The sequence below is a fragment of the Salvelinus sp. IW2-2015 genome, linkage group LG9 (genome assembly GCF_002910315.2).
Source record: "Salvelinus sp. IW2-2015 linkage group LG9, ASM291031v2, whole genome shotgun sequence".
NCBI classification, from domain to species: Eukaryota; Metazoa; Chordata; class Actinopteri; order Salmoniformes; family Salmonidae; genus Salvelinus; species Salvelinus sp. IW2-2015.
In genome coordinates, this window is record NC_036849.1 from 13,609,907 (window position 1) to 13,633,272 (window position 23,366).

A 23,366-nucleotide genomic window follows, 5' to 3' on the forward strand; every position below is an offset into this window, starting at 1 on the left:
GAATAAATGCGAAGCACGTGGCAGCCGTTGGTTCCTGTATATCGCCCCAGCCTCACTGCTGGGAAGGGTAATAAGCTGTCCTTGGGGGACTGAGGTCCCTGGTGACGCAGCTCTGCCAAGACTCCGGCTAGGCCCCTGAACCAGGCCAAACCTGTAGGGAAGCAGTCTTAGCCTGCAGCCGCAACAAAGATTTACCTCTCTAACCTTCCTGAGGGAGATAAGAAGGGCTGGACAACCTAGGGCGGCTTAGAAGGATAGTGTGCAAGACCTATGGCTCTCTGCCCTACCCTCCTTTTTCGGGTTTAACGTTTTCTGCTCTTTTCCCTCCAAGTTTTGCAGCAGTGGGAAGGCAGGGCTGCGTTGCGAAACCCTTCTCGGATTTTCAGCCAGGGGCAGTAAAGTCAGCATGTGAGCCCTCCCTCCGGTCTCACCGACATACGAAGCAGGACGGCATCTGTTTCTTTCGACATCCACTGTGGCCCTTTTTACATATTGTGTGAGGCATTTTCCAGGCCTCACTGTGAAACCCCTCAGCCCTTTATAGGATTCTGAGGGGCGTTTTTCTCCCCTCTACATTGCAAAGGCGACTTGGCTCTGTTATGGAGAACACTCTCCATTGAGCTAGAGATCAGTAAAAATAGTGGGATGGGGCGCCCTCACCAGGCATCAGAGCCCCAGACTGCTATCTAGTACTCCCGAGTCCACAAAGCTTCGGCTTTTCTTCGTCCAGTTTTTTACTGCGATTGGTTCATGCAGCCGGGCCACTGCTTGCTTTGCCTCTCCATCCTACGGGAGTGAACAGCTGAAGAGATATCTTTGCTCTTAACAACCCTCTCCATGGAGCAGGGCCAAGACATACCAGTTATGTAGCTGTCCTACTGACCAGGATTAGGAATACTGCACTGCAGTTGTTTCCTTCTTCCTACGGCTATATTGCCTGACGTCTTACGTCATGGCGCTGGCTGCTCCAGAAGAGAGCCTCTTTCCGCATCTATTTAGACTGACTTGCTGCAGTCTGGTAGAAGCAACAACCCTATGAGGGCCCTGGGACACCCTATCCCAAAAGACGGTGACCACGCCGTTTGGTGTAGAAGAGCTGACACAACATTGGAAAAATTGGGTGTAGAATCTATTTACCAAGTCGAGTTTGTTGTTGTGGTTCTATGTGTGAGAAATATTCCTCTCGAGGCGCATTCAAGTTACAAGTGCCATAGGGAGGGAAACTTGCATTTTGACAAGCACACAACAATCCTTGCAATCGTCTTTCCATCCTATTAGTTTCTCAACTCCTAAATATGCATCAACTGCACAATTTTAAATCCAGATTATTATTTTTTTAGCAGCAGCTTGGTTAAGCATGTGAGTGCATAGGGGAGAGTGGGGATACATGTAACACAGGTCATTTTAGGGTAACTTGGGGGAAAACACCACCCTACCTCAATAATATTTTTTTCGGAGTGATTCAAAAAAATTGTGATGAGACAGATTACATTTTTATTTTAGCAACATTAATGGCAACCAGGGAAAGTGTTGGGGGAGAGGGTGGGTTACCCCGGGTGGCAGTTTATCCCAAGTTACCCTAACAGGTAGGCCTACATTATATTCACTGTGTTTATAGAATTTATTGGGGACACAACATTTATTAATATGATTCTAACTAGTTAAAAGATCACATTTGGGATCTGTAATGATTAGCCCTATAGGGTAAATGCAGATAGGCAACCCCATGCTTCAGCCTATTTATTTATAACCACTATGCTACATCAGCTGGGCTACAGGTGATAATTCTTATTGCTAATAGCATACCTGATCATATGAACTATGCATAAGCTATATTCATGGTCCATTATGTTAATAATTTTACCAGTATGTTATTAGGCTCATTTCTGGAGGTGGAAATTCTGTTTTAGATGGTGTCAGCGTAATTGTATATTCATTCATTTTGAAGTTTAATGTCCTTTTAAAAAATCACCAGAATGTATCTCTTTCCTTTATACATGGAAATTCTCCAGGGTGGGTCCCCGGACCCCAAAACAGGGTTGAATGGGTGGTCCTCTCTCCTTGTTTTGGTGGTGCGGGGTCCCCCTCTGCTACATATTTTTCCATAGGAAACACTGCCTCTCCTACAGAATAGTTGACCTATTGGACACTGTTCTTGGGACATATCTCATTAATTGGAAGAGTGGCTCCTTTTAAGGAAGGTGAGGGGCTCACCTCATTCGCCCTCTACCGGTCTGTCTCCAAAAGACGCTTTACATAGGTTCTTCCGAGAGTAGGTGATCCTAGCAAATCCCCACGTGAGATATTCACTCATATATCAGAGAACCGGAGTTACAGAAGTAACCTAAGTTATGTAATTATATTTTGTGCATATGAATCTAACGCAACACTATAATAACAATGTCATAACAGGTCATAATAATATAATTCCTTTGTTTGGCTCAAGAATTATGCATAATAATCTGTCAAGTTCTTAGCGCTACTGAAACACTTACGAGGCTTTGCTTCAGTAGCTAAACAACAAGCTAATCCGTGAAAGCTGTCAGCTCATTGACTTCTGTGCGGACTGAAATTGTTTTGCAGAGCAAATGAAATGTATTTCTTATCTGTTGCAGGATATTGTGATGTTAAGGTTCTCTCTCTCTCTTTAATCAAAGCTCTTCTGAATTGATTTCACTTGTTTATGGCTTTGGAAAAAGGTAAAATTGTGGTAAAATGAAACGCTCTAGTTTTAGAGCAGAATCAAGGTGAAGTATATTGTAACAGATGCGCCGCCCCCTTCCCCTCTTCCTCAAGTCGGCCAAGCTACAGAAGAAACTGCACCAGCTGGAAGAGCAGCTCAATAATGAGATGCAGACCAAAGATGAGCTGGAGCACAAGTGCAGGTAGACACAACATGCCCTGGCCTCATACACACACACATACACCTACTACTATTACTCACTTGCTATGTGAGTTAGTTATGTTCTTTATGATATGGGGCGATGAGAATAGTGACATGCACTATGTTCTCTTCCTGTAGAACTTCCACCAGTCGTCTAGAGAAAATCTCCAAAGAACTTGATGAAGAGGTGAGAACTTTGGAGCTACAGTAGCATATAGCACACAACTGATAAAAATGTCAACCAAGAAATAATTAGTTGTGCACTTCCAACACTGACCTTTGTGGTGTGCATTGACAGACGAGTAGCAGAAAGGCTCTGGAGTCGAGTCTGAGGCAGCTGGAGAGAGAGAAGGCTCTACTGCAGCACAAGACTGTGGAGAGCACCGCAAGGCCGAAAGCGAGGCCGACCGGAAACGCTGCCTGGCCCTGGAGAACGAGGGTGAGACCGCTGGCTGAACACACACACACACACACACACACACACACACACACACACACACACACACACACACACACACACACACACACACAGTATACTTTCATATCTAACTTGTGATGTGATCTGCAGTCAACAGCCTCCGAGACCAGCTGGACGATATGAAGAAAAGAAATCAGAACTCGCACATATCCAACGAGAAGAACATTCACTTACAAAGACAGGTGTGGTTTTTTAGGGTATAAAATAACTTGCCTGTGTGTTTATGTGCATGTGTTTACATTTGTGATTGGAATGCACGTGATTTGAATGCACATTACAAAGTGTGACTAAGTGATTTGTTATCCAGCTGGACGAGGCCAATGCTCTATTGCGTGCGGAGCAGGAGGCGGCTACGCGGCTGAGGAAGGCCCAGACGGAGGCAGGCAAGCAGCTGCAGGCTCTGGAGGCCGGGGGCAGAGAGCTGCAGGACAAGTGCTGCCTGCTGGAGCGCTCCAAGCTCACTCTGGAGAAGGAGTGTATCGGGCTGCAGGCAGCACTGGAGGCTGAGAGGAGAGAGCACAGCCAGGGTTCAGAGACCATCGCAGACATGCAGGGTTAGTGGGGATTTTGTTTGTGTGGGAGAGACTGTGCGTATTTATTCACAGTATGATTTAGCCTTTTGTGACATTTCTCTGTCTCTGTAGGGCGAATCTCAGGGCTGGAGGATGAGGTTCGGCAGGTGAGACAAGCCCTATCCAAAGCAGAGACAGAGAAGAGACTACTACAGGAGAAACTCACCGACCTGGAGAAGGTAAACTTCCACACTTTCTTACGTTCTTACCCTCTTTATTTTATGCACTCTCACTTTCTAACCTTCTCTCTCTCTTCTACTCTCTCGTAGGAGAAGAGCAGCAAGGAGATAGACATGACGTACAAGCTGAAGGTGTTGCAGCAGGGGCTGGAGCAGGAGGAGGCGTCGCACAAAGCCACCAAGGCACGGCTCGCAGACAAGAGCAAGATTGAGTCGATCGAGGGTGCCAAGTCTGAGGCCATGAAGGGTAAGGCCCTTCCTGAGTTATCAGGTATGACAAAGGACAGGAATCCGTCTTCGGTAAAGAAATTAGACTGTGGTCAGCAGGGTCAAATCCAATTCAATAAATCATTCTTCTCCCTCTTTCCCCTTCCCCCAGACATGGAGCAGAAGCTTCAGGAGGAGAGGGCGTCCAAGCTGCGTGTGGAGAACAGGATGTTGGAGCTGGAGAAACACAGCAGCATGCTGGATTGTGACTACAAGCAGTCCCTACAGAAACTGGATGAGCTCCGCAGGCACAAGGAGAGGCTCACCGAGGAGGTGAAGAACCTGACTTTGAAGATCGAGCAGGAGACCCAGAAGCGCAGTCTGACCCAGAATGACCTGAAGGCCCAGAACCAGCAGCTCAACACCCTGAGGACCTCTGAGAAGCAGCTGAAACAGGAGGCTAACCACCTGCTGGAAATCAGACGCAGCCTGGAGAAACAAAACCAGGAGCTACGCAAGTCAGTCAACATTCAGACTCTTTTTTTCTCCTTTTTTAATATTTGACCTTTGAATTTTTAGCAAGTAATAACGCTGAGAGAAAGTGTCAACACAATAAAACAATAAACTGAAAGGATTCATTTGTGTTTGTGTCCACAGAGAAAGGCAGGACTCGGACGGCCAAATGAAGGAACTTCAGGACCAGCTAGAGGCTGAGCAGTATTTTTCGGTAAGTCTGCTGCAACACTTCATTTGATTGTCTTTGAGAGGAATCCTAACTTGAGATAACTTGCACCCTGTGTATACATTATTGCATTGAATTTGTGCTTGATCATCTTTTTGTGTTGCCCAGACGCTGTATAAGACCCAGGTGCGGGAGTTGAAGGAGGAATGCGAAGAGAAGAGCAAGCTCTACAAGGACATGCAGCAATCCCTTCAGGAGTTACAAGAGGAGAGGTGAGTACAAGGAAATGGCCTGGCCCTGCACTGTTTACTGACACTCTAGTGTACAACTCCAGTCCTGCTGACCTTATAAACATCTGCCCAGAGATCCAGAAGAGGATGGGTTTCTTTAGGGTCTGGTTCAAGCTTTCTTCCTCCTTACGGAGTTCTTGTAATATACATTGTTATTGATTTATTTACACAAACAACACAAGAAATAACACAACCAAAACCCATGTTCAATGCTACATTATAAAACATTATGAAGACATGCTTGACCTGTGACCACTCAGGGACTCCCTGGCGGCGCAGCTGGAGATCACGCTGACCAAGGCAGACTCGGAGCAGCTGGCTCGCTCCATCGCTGAGGAGCAGTACTCCGACCTGGAGAAGGAGAAAATCATGAAGGAGCTGGAGCTCAAGGAGATGATGGCTCGGCACAAGCAGGAGCTGGTCGAGAAGGACATTACCATTGGCTCGGTGAGTCAGCCCTGGTTTTTCTGTTTCTGGAGGGCCGTGGTGGGCTGCATTGGGCGTGAGCTTTTGTCCTAGCTTAGTGCTTTCGAAAACACAGAATTCAACTGATCGGATAATCATCAAGAACTTGATACGCTTAATCAGGTTTTCTTGTGTGCTTGTACTGGGCTGGGACTATAGCCAGGACCAGGAGTGAACAACAACGGAATCGACTATTGTAACCAATAGATCTGTGAGTCTGACTCTGAGGTGACACCTGCTGGGCCTTGAGAATGCTTGCTGCAGCTGAATACTATCAAATTGCATTGGTCTCACTTTTTGTCTGCTCTTTCCTGCCCAGCTGGAGGAGGCCAACCGAACCCTCACTAGCGATGTGGCCAACTTAGCCAATGAGAAAGAGGAGCTCAACAACAAACTCAAGGAGACACTTGAAGGTAAGTTTCTGCCTCCAGCCTGTGTGGTTGATAAAAAAGATAATATCTATTTCTGTTCAACATTAGATTGTAACGTTCTATTCTTCTATTTGGGATGTGTTCAGAGCTGCAGACGTCCAAGGATGATGAGCAGCAGATGAGCCAGATGAAGCTCACGTTTGAGAAGCAGCTCCAGTCAGAGAGAACACTGAAGACCCAGGCAGGCTGATTTAATGTCATTTCTTCTAGCTTTACAATGTTGCGTAGCAAGGAAATCGTGTTGAAGACACTTGCCTTTGTCTATTGTTTTAGATGCTCATCATGACTATTTCTTGTCTTGTGTGTTTCTCAGGCTGTGAACAAGCTGGCGGAGATCATGAACAGGAAGGAAGTACGTGCAGCAGGCAGTCGGCGCGGCAACGACACTGATGTGCGCAGGAAGGAGAAGGAGAACAGGAAGTTGCAGCTGGAGCTGAGGTCAGAGAAGGAGAAACTCAACTCCACCATCATCAAGTACCAAAGAGAGATCAACGACATGCAGGCGGTCAGTCCAACCATAACACAACCTAATACTAACCATCACACAACCACCTGTACAGCATTATCATGAATTACCAGAGGGAGATTAACGCCATGCAGGTGGTCAGTCACACCAAGAGAGACCAACAAAGTTAACAGGGGGCTCAAACTAAGAATATACAGACATTTCAAATGTATGTTTCCTTTCCTCCTGTTTGTGTCAAATAGCAAATAGCAGATGAGAGTCAGGTACGCATCGAGCTGCAGATGGCCCTGGACAGTAAGGACAGTGACATAGAGCAGCTACATAACCTCCTCAGCTCCGCCAACGTCTCCTCCCTAGAATCAGCCAGCCTCAGCAGTGGACCAGACTTTGACGCGGATGACGCCTACACAGGTAAGGAGGACCCGTTTATGTGCATTCAAACACAATGTACAAGCAGTCGTGTTCACAGCCTTGTACCTTTTATGTATGTTTATATTGACTTTTGGTTATTTTTGGTGACTCGCTCTGTCTTGTCCTGGAGTGCCACCTATCTTTCCTTTTGTCTTTGGCATCTGATTGTTTTTGACTTGTGTTGTCCAGTTGCCAGTACTCACTATAATAGGCTACTGATTACTCTGATGATTTATACATTTATTGATTTATTTGATCGATATATTGTCCATCATGAAGGGAAACCTCTCTGGAGCTGAAACATAAACCATTTAACTTGTTTTGTCGTTGAGTCCGTCCATAATGTGTGCAGAGTGCTGCGATCATTTGATTCATCTACTGTTTACATGATTTTTTGCGTTGAAATAGAAAATGCTATGTTTCCTGGGAATATGTACGAACTGTGAAGCATGCAGATCTACCACAACATTGACCTGCTGTTTTAATGTTTCACCCCTCTTTCTCTCTCTTAGAAATGAGACTAGCGGGATGGCTCTCGCTGCCTGTGAGGAACAACACCAAGAAGTTTGGATGGGAGAGAAAGGTGAAGATAAGATTTACAACCTGGCTTTACTGATCAAACATTCTGTAGTTAATATTGTGGATGTGCTACAGTTAAAAGTATTGTTTCTTGTCTCTTTTTAGTATGTGGTTGTGAGCAGCAAGAAGATTCTGTTCTATAACAGCGAACAGGACAAAGAGCTATCCAACCCCTACATGGTGCTGGATATTGAGTGAGTAATGACTATCTACCTGCTCCTCTTACTTCAATTCAAATCATCATGCTAATACAGATACGCTTGCTCTTACACCAGATAGACCCTGGCATTATGTGGCTGAGCGATGAAGAGAAACTGAAATGTTTTTGTGTCCGTTTGCGGAATATTTAGATAAAGCCTGGAATAAAAGAAAAATGGCTACCTATAATTAAATTAGAAAAATATTTTGCTTCTATGTGGTAAATGGCACGTGTGTACTGTATATAGATTGTCTATAGGCTTGTCTCCGACATGAATCTTCACTTTGTGCCAGACTGGGTTCAAATGCATTCCGTTTCATTTTTCTTTAATTATGTATTATGTATTATCTATTGTGTGTGTGTGTGTGTGTGTGTGTGAGATATATATATATATATATATATATATATATATATATATATATATATATATATATCACACAGTGTATATGTACGTATGTGTGTATGTATGTACAGTACCAGTCAAAAGTTTGGACACACCTACTCATTCAAGGGTTTTTCTTTATTTGTACAATGAAATAACACATATGGAATCATGTAGTAACCAAAAAAGTGTTAAACAAGTTGTGCGAAGCTGTCATCAAGGCAAAGGGTGGCTACTTTGAAGAATCTCAAATATAAAATATATTTTGATTTGTTTAACACTTTTTTGGTTACTACATGTTTCCATATGTGTTATTTCATAGTTTTGATGTCTTCTCAATCAATCAATCAATCAAATGTATTTATAAACCCTTTTTACATCAGCCGATGTCCCAAAATGCTATACAGAAACCCAGCTTAAAACCCCAAACAGCAAATGCAGATGTAGAAGCACGGTGGCTAGGAAAAACTCCCTAGAACGGCAGGAACCTAGGAAGAAACCTAGAGACGAACCAGGCTCTGAGGGGTGGCCGGTCCTCTTCTGGCTGTGCCGGGTGGAGATTATAACATAACATGGCCAAGATGTTCAAACGTTCATAGATGACCAGCAGGGTCAAATAATAATAATCACAGTGGTTGTAGAGGGTGCAACAGGTCAGCACCTCAGGAGTAAATGTCAGTTGGCTTTTCATAGCCGATCATTCAGAGTTAAAGACAGCAGGTGCGGTAGAGAGAGAGAGTCGATAGCACGTCACTATTATTCTACAATGTAGAAAACAGTACAAATAAAGAAGAACCCTTGAATGAGTAGGTGTGTCCAAACTTTTGACTGGTACTGTACATGTATGTATATTTTTTACTGCTCAAAGGATATAATTATTGTTTGGATAACCTTATTTACTATTATGTATTGATTTTTATATTTAATTGTTTCACTCTTTATGCACGGCAGAGAACACCAGAAGAAAAATTATCACTGATTTATCACAGTGAATTACTGTAATGTTTGTTTATGTATCAATTAATCCCACAAGGGATGGGTTGCCAACTGGCGATTTGACACAAAAATACAATTTCATTCCTTCATATAAAATTTAATTCAATAACTGTAGTTAATATTTTTTTTACCTTCAACAGCAAAATATTTTTGTTCTCTTCCTTTTCTTGTCTTTTCAGTAAACTCTTCCATGTGCGGCCTGTCACTCAAACAGACGTTTACCGTGCTGATGCCAAAGAGATCCCCAGGATATTCCAGGTCCCTTGATTGTTATGGCTCTTTGTTCATGCATGTATTTAACGATTAATGTGATGGGGCTGGTTCATACTGATGATGATGATTGACAATTACCATGATGACCTTTTCCTACTCTCCTCAGATTCTGTATGCCAATGAGGGAGAGTGTAAGAAGGAGCCAGAGTTCCCAGTGGAGCTGGCCAGTGGAGAGAAGTCCAGCTACATCTGCCACAAGGGCCACGAGTTCATCCCTACGCTCTACCACTTCCCCACCAACTGTGAGGCGTGCACCAAGCCCCTGTGGAACATGTTTAAGCCTCCGCCCGCCCTGGAGTGCAGGCGCTGCCACATCAAGTGCCACAAGGACCACATGGACAAGAAGGAGGAGATCATCGCGCCCTGCAGAGGTAGGGGTGTGGGGGGTGTGGTGTCGTTGCTTATAGCAGAGCAGGGTTACGTAGAGGCATATAAAGACATTGTCAGGGACATATCAAGGGATGGTCAGGGGGTTGAGGTGTGCACCGCTGTTTTTTATGTTTGTTTGCACAGTTATTCGCAGTTATTAAACACAGTTATTAAACACAATACAAACCCTTCCCTTTGTCCCACTGCAGTGAACTATGACGTGTCCACGGCCAAGAACCTGCTGCTGCTGGCCGTGTCTCAGGAGGAACAACAGAAGTGGGTGGGACGTCTGGTCAAGAAAATCCCCAAGAAGCCCCCGGCCCCCGAGCACTTTGCCCGCTCCTCGCCCCGTTCCTCCATGAAGGTCCAGCCCAGCCAGTCCATGAGGCGGCCCAGCAGACAGCTGCCCTCCAGCAAGAGCAGGTAAGACCACAGGCCAGACGTAGACAGTAAAGCTAGAGCTCTGGTGGTTGGGAAAAAGGGGAACCTTACACCTATCAAATACTTAGACGTGAAAAGAATGTGACTAGTGCCAGGTGGATTTGGGCAATGCTCATTACCACTTTCCACTTTCAGATTGCTCAACTTTGGCCTATAGGACTAACATTGGGCGTTACAGGATATCGATGATGATATTGATGATGCGTTTGATTTCTGATGAGTAGATAGGGTGAAAGCCTTGGTAAACCCCTAGTAAGGCATGTTGTGCAGTGAGTTTGGTTGTATTGAAATAGGACTTGGATATTCCCTTCTGAATATTGTTTATTCCTATATTTCTTTAATCTATTGGCTGCTTTCTTGGACCATGCCCAAGAGGTGGTTTGTGTACTTGAATTTGAGAAGATAAATGTTCATGTGTTCTCTTATAGTCTTCGTAGTTGTGTATGTCAGGAAATAAGATTTTTTCGTACACTTTTAGGTTTCCAGGAACGCCTACCACACTCCTGAATCTGATCATGATCAAACCCTTAACCGTAAACCCTTTCTTATATCAGCCTCCTCCTGAACCCTGTGTGACCTTTGCCCTCTGACCTCAGTCCTCCTAGATCACACGCCCCCAGGATGCGACGAGAAGACTCCAAAAGTGGCCATCGACACAAATCATGACTTACCTCTTCTGTGTGTGTTTCAGTTTGACTAGTCATTTTAATGTAAAAGAGAATGTGTTATAATATGATGTTTTGTACATTTATTTACAATGACTTTTGACGTTTTGCAATAAAACATGCAATCCATTGGGCGGAGTTGTGTGGCTCTGGGTGGTTGTATGTGTAACAGCTGCGTGCTATGTGGGGTGATGCATGCTGTGGTGCAGGCAATGTCGCGGAACTGTGGGTTGGTTTGGAGAAACTATGAAGAAACTAATACTGTTTCCCTTTTTCTCTTTCTCCAGTTAACCTTACTTGGGAATGTGGTTCAGGATCGAGGTGGTGGGTGTTTCCTCCTAACACGCAATCAAAAGACTGATAACAAACAATGTTCCACTTGGCATTTCCTCCTTGCACAACTTTGATTCCACTTCACTCTTCCAGAAGACTTCTCTTCCCATTTCCACCTTGATAGTCCTATAGTATTTGGCCTTGTCGAATTATAAGTTATGTCCAGTCACTTCAACTGCTAGTCACCCATGAACGATGTGCCAACACACCTACCTGTCGTCTGTGTGCATATGAAGAGCAACTTCTCTCCAGGTTCCTTTAGGAGAGGGGCGGTTGGATTTCAAGGCCATGGGAAGGGGTTTGGCTTTGGGCTTTGTGTATCCCGATGTTCACTCAACACAGAACAATAGCCTCAATTACGCCAAACAGAGGGTTGAAGCACTTACCTTGACAACACTTAACCAGAAATCCTCATTGGAAAGCAGAGATCAAGAGATAAGCAATTTGAGGTGCTCTGCCAACCTGAATGCTTGTGGCCGAGGCAAAGACATTTTAATAATACAGTTTACAATTACAAGCCATCATAAGTATCTACTGCAGAACACTACGCCCACAAGAGAATAATACTGTAAACTGGTAGGTGGATAGAGCTGAAGTTCAGATGCTAACACTGACCTTATAGCACTTCACCCTGGCATTGCCTTAATGTACTTACCACGCAGCATGACAATTATTAGAGGGAAATGTTTACTGCACCAGCTGAATGCAATGGTGCACCATTATGCAGCATTAATATCATAGCTTGACTCCTTCATTGTTTGAATGTACGTCTGGGCAAACCAGAGATGAAACACAAGCGTTGTATTACTTAGAAATGATGCTGTTTATTTTCTATTCAAAATCTACTTGATGACCCCTCCACCATCTTCTGTGTGATGTTGCATGTGTTTTACGTTTTGCCCCTAAGGCCTCAGTGTTGTTGACTACATGTCTTTCCTTTGGTGAATGCACCCGTAGTAAGAATGTTTTTTATTCCTGTCAACAAGTGGGGGGAAATCGAAAGTTTACTTATTTTTGTTGAAAAAAAGAAGGAAAAGTTTCTGCAAATGTATTCACAAGCTGAAAGTATTGAACAGTAACATGCAATAGAAGCTTTTTGAATGTTTTTCTCCGATATTTTTGTAAAGAATTCCTCTTTTGGCACGTTGTGTGTATCTGGCTCATATTACAGATGGAGAGTGATGGTGTGCTTTGAGTGCTCTCCTTTATCCAAGAAGCTTCTGAAAAGCACGTTTTATACATATAAATATACACGGTATATATTTTACATGACGACATACAGTGCACATTGTATTATTTATACTGCCTTGTCCACTTTGTATTTAAAGGCGCATCATCCAGACTGCATGTTTGATATTGCTAGAGTAAAGTTCATGATAACCTGTTGAACAATAAAGAAATGTATGTGCCTTCTGGTTTATCTAATTGTGAGGTATGCTGTATTTTCTATAACCACATAACATGTCAACTTTCAAGTGATTTTACCAGCATATACAAGTACCGGCATATACAATCTTTTTAAATAGGGGTTGGTTTATTGATTCAGGTGTTCAGGAAATAAATTGACAGTAGCAAAAGCTCGAAAATATGCACACAAAATCTGCATCTGAACAAATGTCTGATCCTGAAACACCTCCACCCACATTAACACTATCTGTTCACTCATTTGAAAATTGTTTTGGAAAACGGCAGTACAGCACCCATTCCTTTTTCAGTATGATAATTGGGTTTCCACCTGTCTGTTTGTCACCAGCACTGTCCAGTTCTCAGCCTCACATTTGGGTGAAATGTTGAATTAAGCCTCAATGTCCAGTAAAAACCTGAAAGACAAAGTGCAGGCTAAATGTCCAGTTTGACAGAGCAGAGGTAGAATCAACTGTATTTGTCAGGATTGTTTGTGACTAGCAGACTCAATCTTGCTTCTTTAGCACTTCTCTTCCCCCTCTCCTGTAGTACCAAACCGTAGACAGCACCCATGAATTCAGCAGTATCATGACAATAAATCATACCAGGACTGTGGACAGAACAGAGACATCAGAAATGCATGTGCAGCAATCCACACTATGTAATGACGTGCAATAGCACAGACATTTTCATTCCATGATGTAAATCCAGTCAACTCCTGATAAATGCAATGGTTTGGGACTAAGCTAAATGCTATTCAAACTTGTGAAACATATGTCTATGATAAGTTCAGATTTGGTCCAGTCCGGTCCATCTGTAGACGTTAACATCAAGGCCAGAGTGGACTGACCAAATTTCAACTACTTTTCAACTTTCATGGATGTATGGTGTCAGTCGGCGCTCATTGGGTGAGGATGCTGGTTACAGTAAATGGAAATAGAGGGGGCTCATGGGTATGTGTCGGTAAGAGCTGGGAGAGGTAACATTAAATGGAGCTAGAGAGAGAGTGAGAGGGAGGAGTTGTCCAGACTGTTTTAATACTCTTGCTTTTACCACCAGACAACTGAAAGAGAAAGAAAACTGTTAGGCCTATGAGCTGAACATAACAGTATGCCAGTGGAAGGAAGGACAGTAGCAGGTGACCCAACTGTGGTTTGTGAATTCTATGATTACCCATAGCCAATTCAGATGCATTAATTCCATTACTGATTGTTTTGTAATTCCGTTACCGATTTGGTAATGGAATTACGAGTTTTAATCACTTATCAATTTTGTTTATGAATTATTATCAGTAAAATCACTAACTAATTGGTAGATCTACCAGTCCTTGGTACTTTTGTGAATTGTAATTATCCTTCCTCGTGAGGGAGAGAAATTAGAATATATCTTAATGATATGTGGGTAACGGAACAAGGCAATATTTCTTAAACTTACACAAGGTAAACAATTTCTCCAAAACAAAATATACTGTCCTTGTTGATATTAGTTGGCAGGGTTCTTTACATCAACGTTATTGTGTTTGATGTATTTCTGATACTTTTTAAAACTTCTGGTAGATGTTTTCTAAGATCTATTTTCCATCTGTTGATCCAGAAATCAAAGACTGCTTAAGCCAAATATTTCAGAAGGAAAATGGTTGAAAAATGTATGCTTATTTTACTCACAAATATAGACTCATAGCTTTGATTTGACACCCAATTTCTTATGCTCCTGTAATGTTTTACACATTCAAAAATATCTGTTATGCAAATGAGTTGCTGTATGTGCCACTTGGGGGCTCCCGAGTTGCGCAGCGGTCTAAACCACTGCATCTCAGTGTAAGAGGCGTCACTGTTTTGATTTCAGGCTGTATCACAACCGGACGTGATTGGGAGTCCCATAGGGCGGCGCACAATTGGCCCAGCGTCAGTGGTTAGGGTTTGGCCGTCATTGTAAATAAGAATTTGTTCTTAACTGACTTGCCTAGTTAAATAAAGGTTAAATGAAATACATATTCCCTGGGCTGTCCTTAATCTGATGCTGAACCAAATCTGATATATACTTGCCTTGGCCCCTGCAACAAGGATATTTCATTTCAGAGCAGCACTGCGACATGGTACATGTCATCATGATTGAATGGTTTGGTGTCATTCTTGTGTGAACTTCAGAGGGTCTATTTACTTTCTTCTTACTTAAGGGCCAGCCCACAGATTGACGAGGGCGTTCCTTTTAAAGAACACACCAAACAATGGTGGCTGGCTCAGCTGGTTCTCTGGAGGGGAAAAGAGGTTAATCAGAAGGAGGCTCATCTACCCGAGGACAAAGACAAATCGGTAAAGAACCTGTTATTTATATTCTATATAGAGACACTAGTGGATTAATATTTTTCTCTGTGGCTTGATGATTCACAGTGTTATTATTTTCCTCCTCAGATTATCTGGGATCCAACCCTGCACAGATGGGTTGACAAAATTGAGCACAATGCTGAGGTATACACTTATATTCAATTCAATTTAAAGCAGTGAATTATCATTGTATTTCAACTGTGAGAATATTACTAATAATTGTAAAATAAATTGATGTGTTTTACAGAACAAGCCAGTACCACCACCTCCCCCGATGGGAATGAATGGACATCTGGGGAACTCTGGCAGTCTCCCCAAAGGAGTGAATCCTTAGTCCATGAAAGCAGGTGAATGTTAATTTAGACTACATTAGGTTTAACTCCAAGATTGTACCAGCCAATCATTGCTCTTTGTGGTGATCTCCTGCTAACATTTTCCCCACTAACTGCAAGTCTATGGGGCAATTATGGACCACCACAAAGCATCAAAGCCAGGGACCTGGACTGCGTCCTCCCTCACACTCTACCCTCATTGCGCCTATGGCGTTGCCATTTGAGTCTGCACAAGATAGCTGGCAGAATCTTGCTCCTGGTATTCTATCCTATTGAGGTATGATTCTGAACAATCCTTCCAAAAATAATCAATTTCATTAACTATGCCTTTACTTTACAGTAACAGATTGCCAAATTAGTTCTTAGTTAAAAGACTCAAGCATATCCCTCTCTCCGTCATTTCATCATGTTCACATAGCTTTGATATGTTCATCACTTACAAGCCCATTGATAATGAAATGAATCATCTGTGTAGCTCCAGTTATGCCTTAATGCCAAATAACTGGGGAAAATAGCACCATCTATTTTCATTATTAATATTGCCTATGCATTATTTTGTGGTTGAGGCACATAGCTGGATGATCTACACAACATATGGCAAGAGCCAATGACTCGCTATGATAAATTCTGAGGTCAACTTCAACTGGGTGAGTTCCCATGAGCTTGAAAGTATTCACTATGAAAATACAGATTTTTTTGTGTATCGTTGAATAGGCTATGCTTCAGTTAGTTCACACAATAATATCCATATTACAATATACAGTACTTCTTTATTGAGAAATATAACAGAAATTTAACAAAAATGGCATCATTTTCTGAGTTAAGTAGAGTCTCGACTAGATCTATTGGCAATGTGTAAACTCTTCATAGGTCAAACACATGAGCAGCTATCAGTTACAATAGATTTCTTGAAAATGGTGCTCCTAATGTAAAGCAAGCCTCCAAAGAATATGAGTAAAACCTCAATTCAAGGAACATATCAGACATCACTAGCGACATGAACATGAGATACACCTTTAAAGCGGAGCTGATATGCTCTCTTTTGGAAGGTGAGATTGATAGTGGGCATTCTTGGGTGAGTCTTATTCCTTGCTGATGCTAGCAAGGCTGCATATCTGGACCCTGCTTGCACTTCCTATAGCTTTCAATTAACAGCTTATCCATTCTCATCAGCTCCCTGCCCAGTGGTGTGCACACACGACTCCCAAACATCTGGTTGGTGGTGTTGGGGATATGGTCAGAAAACACTGGCACATAGTTTGGTAAAGGGCTCTCTGCCCTGTGGTTACCCTGTGTGGACAAGTGGGCACAAAGTTTAGGGTCATACCAACTTTAGATCAGGATCATGCAGCATTGATATCAACAAGAGATTGTGTTAAAATAAAACAGTTGACTATTTAACAAGATAACAAATTGGCAAATTATTTACCAGCTGATCATAGTTCTTGAGAAAACTCCAATTCTTCTGCCTGTGGATCAAAACACAATTATGATTGTAGGCCTATATGGTTGCCTATACCAGGGGAGAACGACTGCCCCCTTTTATTGAAGTCACGGAAGCTCAAGGCCGACAATGCTAATGCATTGTTAGCAGAAAACAGGATCCCCCCATTATAGTGGATGGAAAAACATAAATCTTTGTGTAAATAAAATAATAAAAACTTTATTTAACTAGGCAAGTCAGTTWAGAACAAATTCTTATTTACAATGACTGCCTATTGGGGAACAGTGGGTTAGCTGCCTTGTTCAGGGATAGAACTACATATTTTTACCTCGTCAGCTCGGGGATTCGATCCAGCAACCTTTCAGTTACTTGCCCAACGCTCTAACCTCTAGGCTACTGTTTGCTACCTTCCGACAATCATACCAATAATTCCTTCTAATACACCGGATGTATGTCCTTGAACCGATTATTTTAAAATCGCACCCTGAAGAAGTTAAGGATAATTTATATAGTTTCTAATGGCAGCCTGAAGTACCCAAATCAGCCTTCAAATTGAGTTACTCAATGAGAAGCGGCAGCACTGAGCTAGCCTGCAACATCACTTCCTGGAATAGCTCAGTCTGTACATGTTATGTGACCATGTTATGTCTCCTGAGACACCATCTTAACCTACTTCAATTGGGTTTCCACTAGGTAGCACAGCCACGAAGTCAGAATTGTCTGAATCGTAAAAATTCATTTTTTTTAAATGTTGGTCTTAATTTAAGGTTAGGCATAATGTTAGCAGATTTGGCTTCAATACGCTATTGAGTCTTTACATAGGAATGATTGGTGTCACGTGATCTATGGCTTTGTCCATTCATATACAGTCATTGGTATATACCCTTAAAACGCAGTTGTGTCATCTACGGCCTACCTCCCTAATGAAAGGTCTACATTTATTTAATTAGGTACCAAATAACATTGTCAGCATTTGTACGTTTAATTCTTCAAGAATAAATGGAAAACATAGGCTGTATCATGAATTTGAATTAAATGCCTACAACAGTGAAGATTTCTGGTTCAGATTGGGCTACCTGTATGAAATGTGCACTAACGAAAGACTGGTAAAAAAACGATAAGGAGGGAAATAATTAATGCTGTGCATTCTAAAAGCAGCCATTACCATTCTTTCACTCCATTCCTCTCTGCACGCACGAACTCGCGCCAGACTTGATCCTGTTTGACTGGGTCGCGAGAGTCGGGGTTCTCCCAAGGACTCTCTCCGCCGCGGGTGTTTCGAGTCCTGTTCGGCGGAAGTTTGTACACAGAGACGGAGGACTGTGATATCAAAGCGACGTTAGGTGGGTCTGGCAATCGGTAGCCTGCTGAAGTTGCGCGTTTGTTGCCTTTCGTATCCATTCTAACTTTGCAAAGACAAATTGTGTCAATTTAGAACTGAGTGCGGATGTGCCCCCAATCACTACTGCCTTGTAGACGACTTTTGTCTCTAGGTCAGGGCTCAGCTTTCTATTGTTTACTTCTCCGTCTCCCCGGGAGACAGTAGGGTAATTCAGCTCTATTCATTAGCCCAATCATTGGTTTCCACAGCTATAGCATTACAGTCTATACGGAACAGAAGATAAGGCCTACCGATGCCTATTCAAAACCCAATTCCCGAGACAAAATCAAATATAATTTTTCTTTGCGCGGCAATAATCAATCCGTGCTGTCAATGCAACAACGTAGGCCTGTGTTGTGCTGGGAAGATAGATCTGCAATACAAGATTGTTGCACTTAAACTTTTAGTTATTATCATGAAATTATATCAGCAGAATAGCCTATTATAGATCTTGAGAATGTTAACACGGGATTAAAAATATAAATTGCACTCAATAGGATGTCAGCCAGGATTATAGGCTAAGGAAATTGTTGACATGACATTAATATGTATACCTGAGTGTACAAAACATTAGGAACACCTTCCTAATATTGAGTTGCACCCCATTTTGTCCTCAGAACAGCCTCAATTTGTCGGAGCATGGACTCAACAAGGTGTCAAAAGCATTCCACAGGGATGCTGGCTCATGTTGGCTGGGTGTCCTTTGGGTGGTAAACCATTCTTGATACACATTGGACACTGTTGAGCGTGAAAAACCCAGCAGCTTTGCAGTTCTTGACACACTCAAACCCAGGGTTGCCAACTTTTGTAGCAAGAAAGCTTGGAGTGAGATTTTAATTTCATTGCCCCCTGAAACAACCCCCAGGAACATTTTACTGTTTTAAAGCTCATTTCCTGCAATTCTACGTCCAGTATTTTGACATGGCCTTAGGCCTATGACCAGGGTGGAAAATGCATAAAATAAAAATCACAGGTCAGATGTATCCGGGATGCTTTGGACATTAAATGAACACTCCAGATTTGACGACTGTTACTTTGAGATTTTGGGGGAATGAAATGTAAAATATGCTAATATTTAAACACATTTTTTAGGTGGTTTGACATGTAATTGAGACATTAATGAAATGAGATGGGGTTACAGGAAAATGGGAGAAATAGTGGGAAGGTTGGAAGCAGGGATTGATTCCTATTCTCAGGTAGAAAGTTGTATGCACCACGTGCCTAAGAGTGTTACCACTACACCAAAATTCTGCAAAGGAGATACTACTATTAATAGTTGATGGCAGTGGGTAACCAAATTATATACTGCATTCTCCGTGTCCATAGACTGCTTTCAAGGTAAGGACACAAACATTTTGTAATGTAGGTAAACTATCTCTTTAAAATAGGTCTGGAAGAAAATCCTGATCTATGTTTCTTTCTAATTGACAACTAGAATGCCAAAGGTCTGCAAGGCTGTTTGCTGCAAATGGAGGATTCTTTGACGAAAGCAAAGTTTGAAGGACACAATTATTATTTCAATTAAAAATCATTATTTATAACCTTGTCAACGTATTGACTATATTTACTATTAATTTTGCAACTCATTTCATGTATGTTTTCATGGAAAACGAGGACATTTCTAAGTGACCCCAAACTTTTGAACAGTTGTGTATTTGCCATTGTAGAAGTGCTCAGAAAGTAATTTTCTGGACCTGAATAACATGACAGGTCCCTGACAGTTCCCCGAAGAGCAAGAAGTATGAATGCTCTGACTTCTGTGGAGGCCGCATCGCAGTGAATGCTGTACGGCCAATGCAGATGTCGGATTGATTATGCACAGTCTTTAAGACCCTCACAAACTTCTACAGATGCACCATTGAGAGCATCCTGTCCCTATAGGGGTATATCACCACCTGGTACGGCAACCTCACCATCCGCAACCGCAGGGCTCTCCAGAGGGTGGTGCGGTCAGCCCAACGTATTCACCAGGTGCATACTGCCTGCCCTCCAGGACATCTACAGCACCCAGTGTCACAGGAAGGCCAAGAAGATTATTAAGGACCTCAGCCATCCGAGCCAATGCCTGTTTACCCTGCTACCATCTACAAGTTAGAGACAGTACAGGTGTATCAAAGCTGGGACCGAGAGACTGAAAAACAGCTTCTATCTCCAGGCCTACAGACTGTTAAATATCAACCACTAGCCGGCCTCCGCCCAGTACCCTGATTTTAGTCACTGTTACTACCCGGCTACCAGCTGGTACTCAACCCTGCACCTTAGAGACTGCTGCCCTATGTACATAGTCATTGAACACTGGTCACTTTAAAATGTTAAATGGAACAAGCGTTCCCTCGCAGCTCTCCCCTCCGGTGGATGATCGAAAACCGCCCGGAAGCGGCGGGAGAAATCTTCGTAATTGTCCAATGTCAGTCCTTCTTCTCTCCAGATAGCATTGGCCCAGACTAGTGCTTTTCCAGTCAGACAAGAGATGAGGGTGCTCACTCTCTCGCGTCCTGAGGGGGCTGGCTGAACAGCTGCCAGGTAGAGCTCCAGCTGGAGAAGGAAACCCTGGCACCCGGCAGCCGTTCCATCATATGCTTACGGGAGCGAGAGTCGAATCCCACTGGATTCTAATGATGTAGGAAGTGTAGATCTCTGGGTCGGTTGTTGTGGGAGCTGGGAGGATGTCGAAGGGGGGAGTGGAAAATCCCCTCTCTCCCATCGGTCCATTGTTTGCAGCACGCGATCCATGGCTGTACCGAGACTCTGTAACATGGTCGCGTGCTGCTGAACACGCTCCTCTATTGGGGAAAGAGGGCTGGCTGTACCTGCTGACTCCATAATCAGGTGCGTTATTCTGTGAGGTCGTTAGTAAAATTGAATAAATGCAGAGTCAGGCGCAGGACACAGTTCTGAGTAATAATCCAAGATTTACTCAATAAAAGGTAAGATTCCAACAAGGAACATATACAATAAACACAAGCACGAACAACGAGAACCCACATGACAAACAATAACGCACAAAACAGAGAGGGAACCCAGAGGATTAAATAAGGAACATAATAATGGAATAGAAATCAGGTGTGTATAATGAAGACAAAACCAAACGAAAATTAAACATGGATCGGTGGCGACTAGAAAGCCGGTGACGTCGACCGCCGAACGCCGCCCGAACAAGGAGAGGGACCAACTTCGGCGGAAGTCGTGACACATATTACAAACTCTGACATTGCTTGTTCTAATATTTCCATGTTTCTTAATTTTTTTCTTAATTTTTTTTTTTGATTTGCGTGTATGGTTTTGTATTGTTAGGTATTACTGAACTTTTGGAGCTAGGTACATAAGCATTTCACTACACCCACGATAACATTTGCAAAATATGTGTACGCGACCAATAAAATGTGATTTTTATTTTATCAAGGATCGGTAGGATAGTCAGTTTTACGAGGGTATGTTTGGCAGCGTGAGTGAAGGATGCTTCGTTGCGAAATAGGAAGCCAATTCTAGATTTAATTTTGGATTGGAGATGCTTAATGTGAGTCTGAAAAGAGAGTTTACAGTCTAACCAGACACCTAGGTATTTGTAGTTGTCCACATATTCTAAGTCAGATCCGTCCAGAATGGTGATGCTGGACGGGTGGGCAGGTACGGGCAGCGATCGGTTGAAGAGCATGCATTTAGTTTTACTTGCATTTAAGAGCAATTGGAGGCCACGGAAGGAGAGTTGTAAGCATTGAAGTGCGTCTGGAGGTTAGTTAACACAGTGTCCAAGGAAGTGCCAGAAGTATACAGAATGGTGTCGTCTGCGTAGAGGTGGATCAGAGATTCAACAGCAGCAAGAGCGACATCATTGATGTATACAGAGAAGAGTGTCGGCCTGAGAATTGAACCCTGTGGCACCCCCATAGAGACTGCCAGAGGTCCGGACAACAGGCCCTCCGATTTGACACACTGAACTCTGTCTGAGAAGTAGCTGGTGAACCAGGCGAGGCAGTCATTTGAGAAACCAAGGCTGTTGAGTCTGCTGATAAGAATGTGGTGATTGACAGAGTCGAAAGCCTTGGCCAGGTCGATGAATACAGCTGCACAGTATTGTCTCTTATTTATGGTGATTATGATATCGTTTAGGACCTTTAGCGTGGCTGAGGTGCACCCATGACCAGCTCTGAAACCAGATTGCATAGTGGAGAAGGTACGGTGGGATTCGAAATGGTCGGTAATCTGTTTGTTGACTTGGCTTTCGAAGACCTTAGAAAGGCAGTGTAGGATAGATATAGGTCTGTAGCAGTTTGGGTCTAGAGTGTCTCCCCCTTTGAAGAGGGGGGATGACCGCAGCAGCTTTCCAATCTTTGGAGATCTCAAACGATACAAAAGGGAGGTTGAACAGGCTAGTAATAGGGGCTGCAACAATTTTGGCGGATAATTTTAGAAAGAGAGGGTCCAGATTGTCTAGCCCGGCTGATTTGTAGGGGTCCAGATTTTGCTGCTCTTTCAGAACATCAGCTATCTGGATTTGGGTGAAGGAGAAATGGGGGAGGCTTGGGCAAGTTGCTGTGAGGGGTCCAGGGTTGTTGACCGGGGTAGTGGTAGCCAGGTGGAAAGCAAAAGCATGGCCAGCTGTAGAAAAAATGCTTATTGAAATTCTCAATTATCGCGGATTTATCGGTGGTGACAGTGTTACCTAGCCTCAGTGCAGTGGGCAGCTGGGAGGAGGTGCTCTTATTCTTCATGGACCTTACAGTGTCCCAGAACTTTTTGGAGTTTGTGCTACAGGATGCAAATTTCTGTTTGAAAAAGCTAGCCTTTGCTTCCTAACTGTCTGTGTATATTGGTTCCTAACTTCCCTGAAAAGTTGCATATCACGGGGGCTATCTGATGCTAATGCAGTACGCCACAGGATGTTTTTGTGCTAGTCAAGGGCAGTCAGGTCTGGAGTGAACCAAGGGCTAAATCTGTTCCTGGTTCTACATTTTTTGAATGGGGCATGCTTATTTAAGATGGTGAGGAAAGCACTTTTAAAGAATAACCAGGCATCCTCTACTGACAGAATAAGGTCAATATCCTCCCAGATTACCCGGGCCAGTTCGATTAGAAAGTCCTGCTCGCTGAAGTGTTTTAGGGAGCATTTGACTGTGATGAGGGGTGGTCGTTTGACAGCAGACCCATTACAGACGCAGGCAATGAGGCAGTGATCACT

At 43.1% G+C, this 23,366-nt stretch overlaps 3 protein-coding genes and 1 long non-coding RNA gene across 6 annotated transcripts in view; 3 read left to right on the forward strand and 1 right to left on the reverse strand.

The window, feature by feature from the left end:
- Positions 1-11,854, forward strand: part of rock2a (rho-associated, coiled-coil containing protein kinase 2a) — a 47,321-nt gene extending 35,467 nt beyond the window's left edge. The window contains exons 14-32 of one of the 3 annotated variants that reach the window (XM_023994291.2): positions 3,453-3,544; positions 3,670-3,916; positions 4,007-4,113; positions 4,204-4,384; positions 4,493-4,838; positions 4,978-5,047; positions 5,171-5,274; positions 5,553-5,739; positions 6,077-6,170; positions 6,275-6,369; positions 6,502-6,693; positions 6,897-7,065; positions 7,578-7,648; positions 7,750-7,838; positions 9,401-9,479; positions 9,601-9,865; positions 10,073-10,286; positions 10,901-10,982; positions 11,257-11,854. In XM_023994291.2, coding sequence (XP_023850059.1) covers positions 3,453-3,544; positions 3,670-3,916; positions 4,007-4,113; positions 4,204-4,384; positions 4,493-4,838; positions 4,978-5,047; positions 5,171-5,274; positions 5,553-5,739; positions 6,077-6,170; positions 6,275-6,369; positions 6,502-6,693; positions 6,897-7,065; positions 7,578-7,648; positions 7,750-7,838; positions 9,401-9,479; positions 9,601-9,865; positions 10,073-10,286; positions 10,901-10,970 — 2,672 coding nt within the window. In that variant the 3' untranslated portion in view covers positions 10,971-10,982; positions 11,257-11,854. The remainder of the gene's footprint in view (positions 1-3,452; positions 3,545-3,669; positions 3,917-4,006; positions 4,114-4,203; positions 4,385-4,492; positions 4,839-4,977; positions 5,048-5,170; positions 5,275-5,552; positions 5,740-6,076; positions 6,171-6,274; positions 6,370-6,501; positions 6,694-6,896; positions 7,066-7,577; positions 7,649-7,749; positions 7,839-9,400; positions 9,480-9,600; positions 9,866-10,072; positions 10,287-10,900; positions 10,983-11,256) is intronic. The other 2 variants (XM_023994293.2, XM_023994294.2) reach the window with 2 other exon arrangements.
- LOC139028264 (rho-associated protein kinase 1) lies at positions 2,725-3,440 on the forward strand. Its single transcript, XM_070445270.1, has 4 exons — positions 2,725-2,885; positions 3,023-3,071; positions 3,183-3,323; positions 3,417-3,440. Exons 1-4 carry the CDS (start codon positions 2,767-2,769, stop codon positions 3,438-3,440), a joined length of 333 nt encoding a protein of 110 aa, XP_070301371.1. The 5' UTR covers positions 2,725-2,766.
- A 2,657-nt stretch (positions 11,855-14,511) lies between the features above and the next one.
- Positions 14,512-15,384, forward strand: LOC111968372 (uncharacterized). Its single transcript, XR_002877883.2, has 3 exons — positions 14,512-15,018; positions 15,118-15,174; positions 15,278-15,384. It is a non-coding gene; the product is annotated as an uncharacterized lncRNA (long non-coding RNA).
- Positions 15,385-16,112: 728 nt separating this feature from the next.
- cimip5 (ciliary microtubule inner protein 5) lies at positions 16,113-18,513 on the reverse strand. Its single transcript, XM_023994295.2, has 3 exons — positions 17,972-18,513; positions 16,792-16,831; positions 16,113-16,652 (listed from the first exon to the last, which is right to left on the reverse strand). Exons 1-3 carry the CDS (start codon positions 18,205-18,207, stop codon positions 16,461-16,463), a joined length of 468 nt encoding a protein of 155 aa, XP_023850063.1. The 5' UTR covers positions 18,208-18,513; the 3' UTR covers positions 16,113-16,460.
- Positions 18,514-23,366: the final 4,853 nt, after the last annotated feature.

Bases quoted from the DNA above. Each gene is read 5' to 3' on its own strand.
- cimip5 (XM_023994295.2), bottom strand. From the start codon at position 18,207: ATGGATACGAAAGGCAACAAACGCGCAACTTCAGCAGGCTACCGATTG. The intron at 16,832-17,971 runs GTAATGGCTGCT...TTTGATCCACAG, and splicing joins AGGAATGGAGTGAAAGAATG to GCAGAAGAATTGGAGTTTTC. The intron at 16,653-16,791 runs GTAAATAATTTG...TTGTCCACACAG, and splicing joins TCAAGAACTATGATCAGCTG to GGTAACCACAGGGCAGAGAG.
- LOC139028264 (XM_070445270.1), top strand. From the start codon at position 2,767: ATGCGCCGCCCCCTTCCCCTCTTCCTCAAGTCGGCCAAGCTACAGAAG. The intron at 3,072-3,182 runs GTGAGAACTTTG...GTGCATTGACAG, and splicing joins CCAAAGAACTTGATGAAGAG to ACGAGTAGCAGAAAGGCTCT. The intron at 3,324-3,416 runs GTGAGACCGCTG...ACACACACACAG, and splicing joins CCTGGCCCTGGAGAACGAGG to TATACTTTCATATCTAACTT.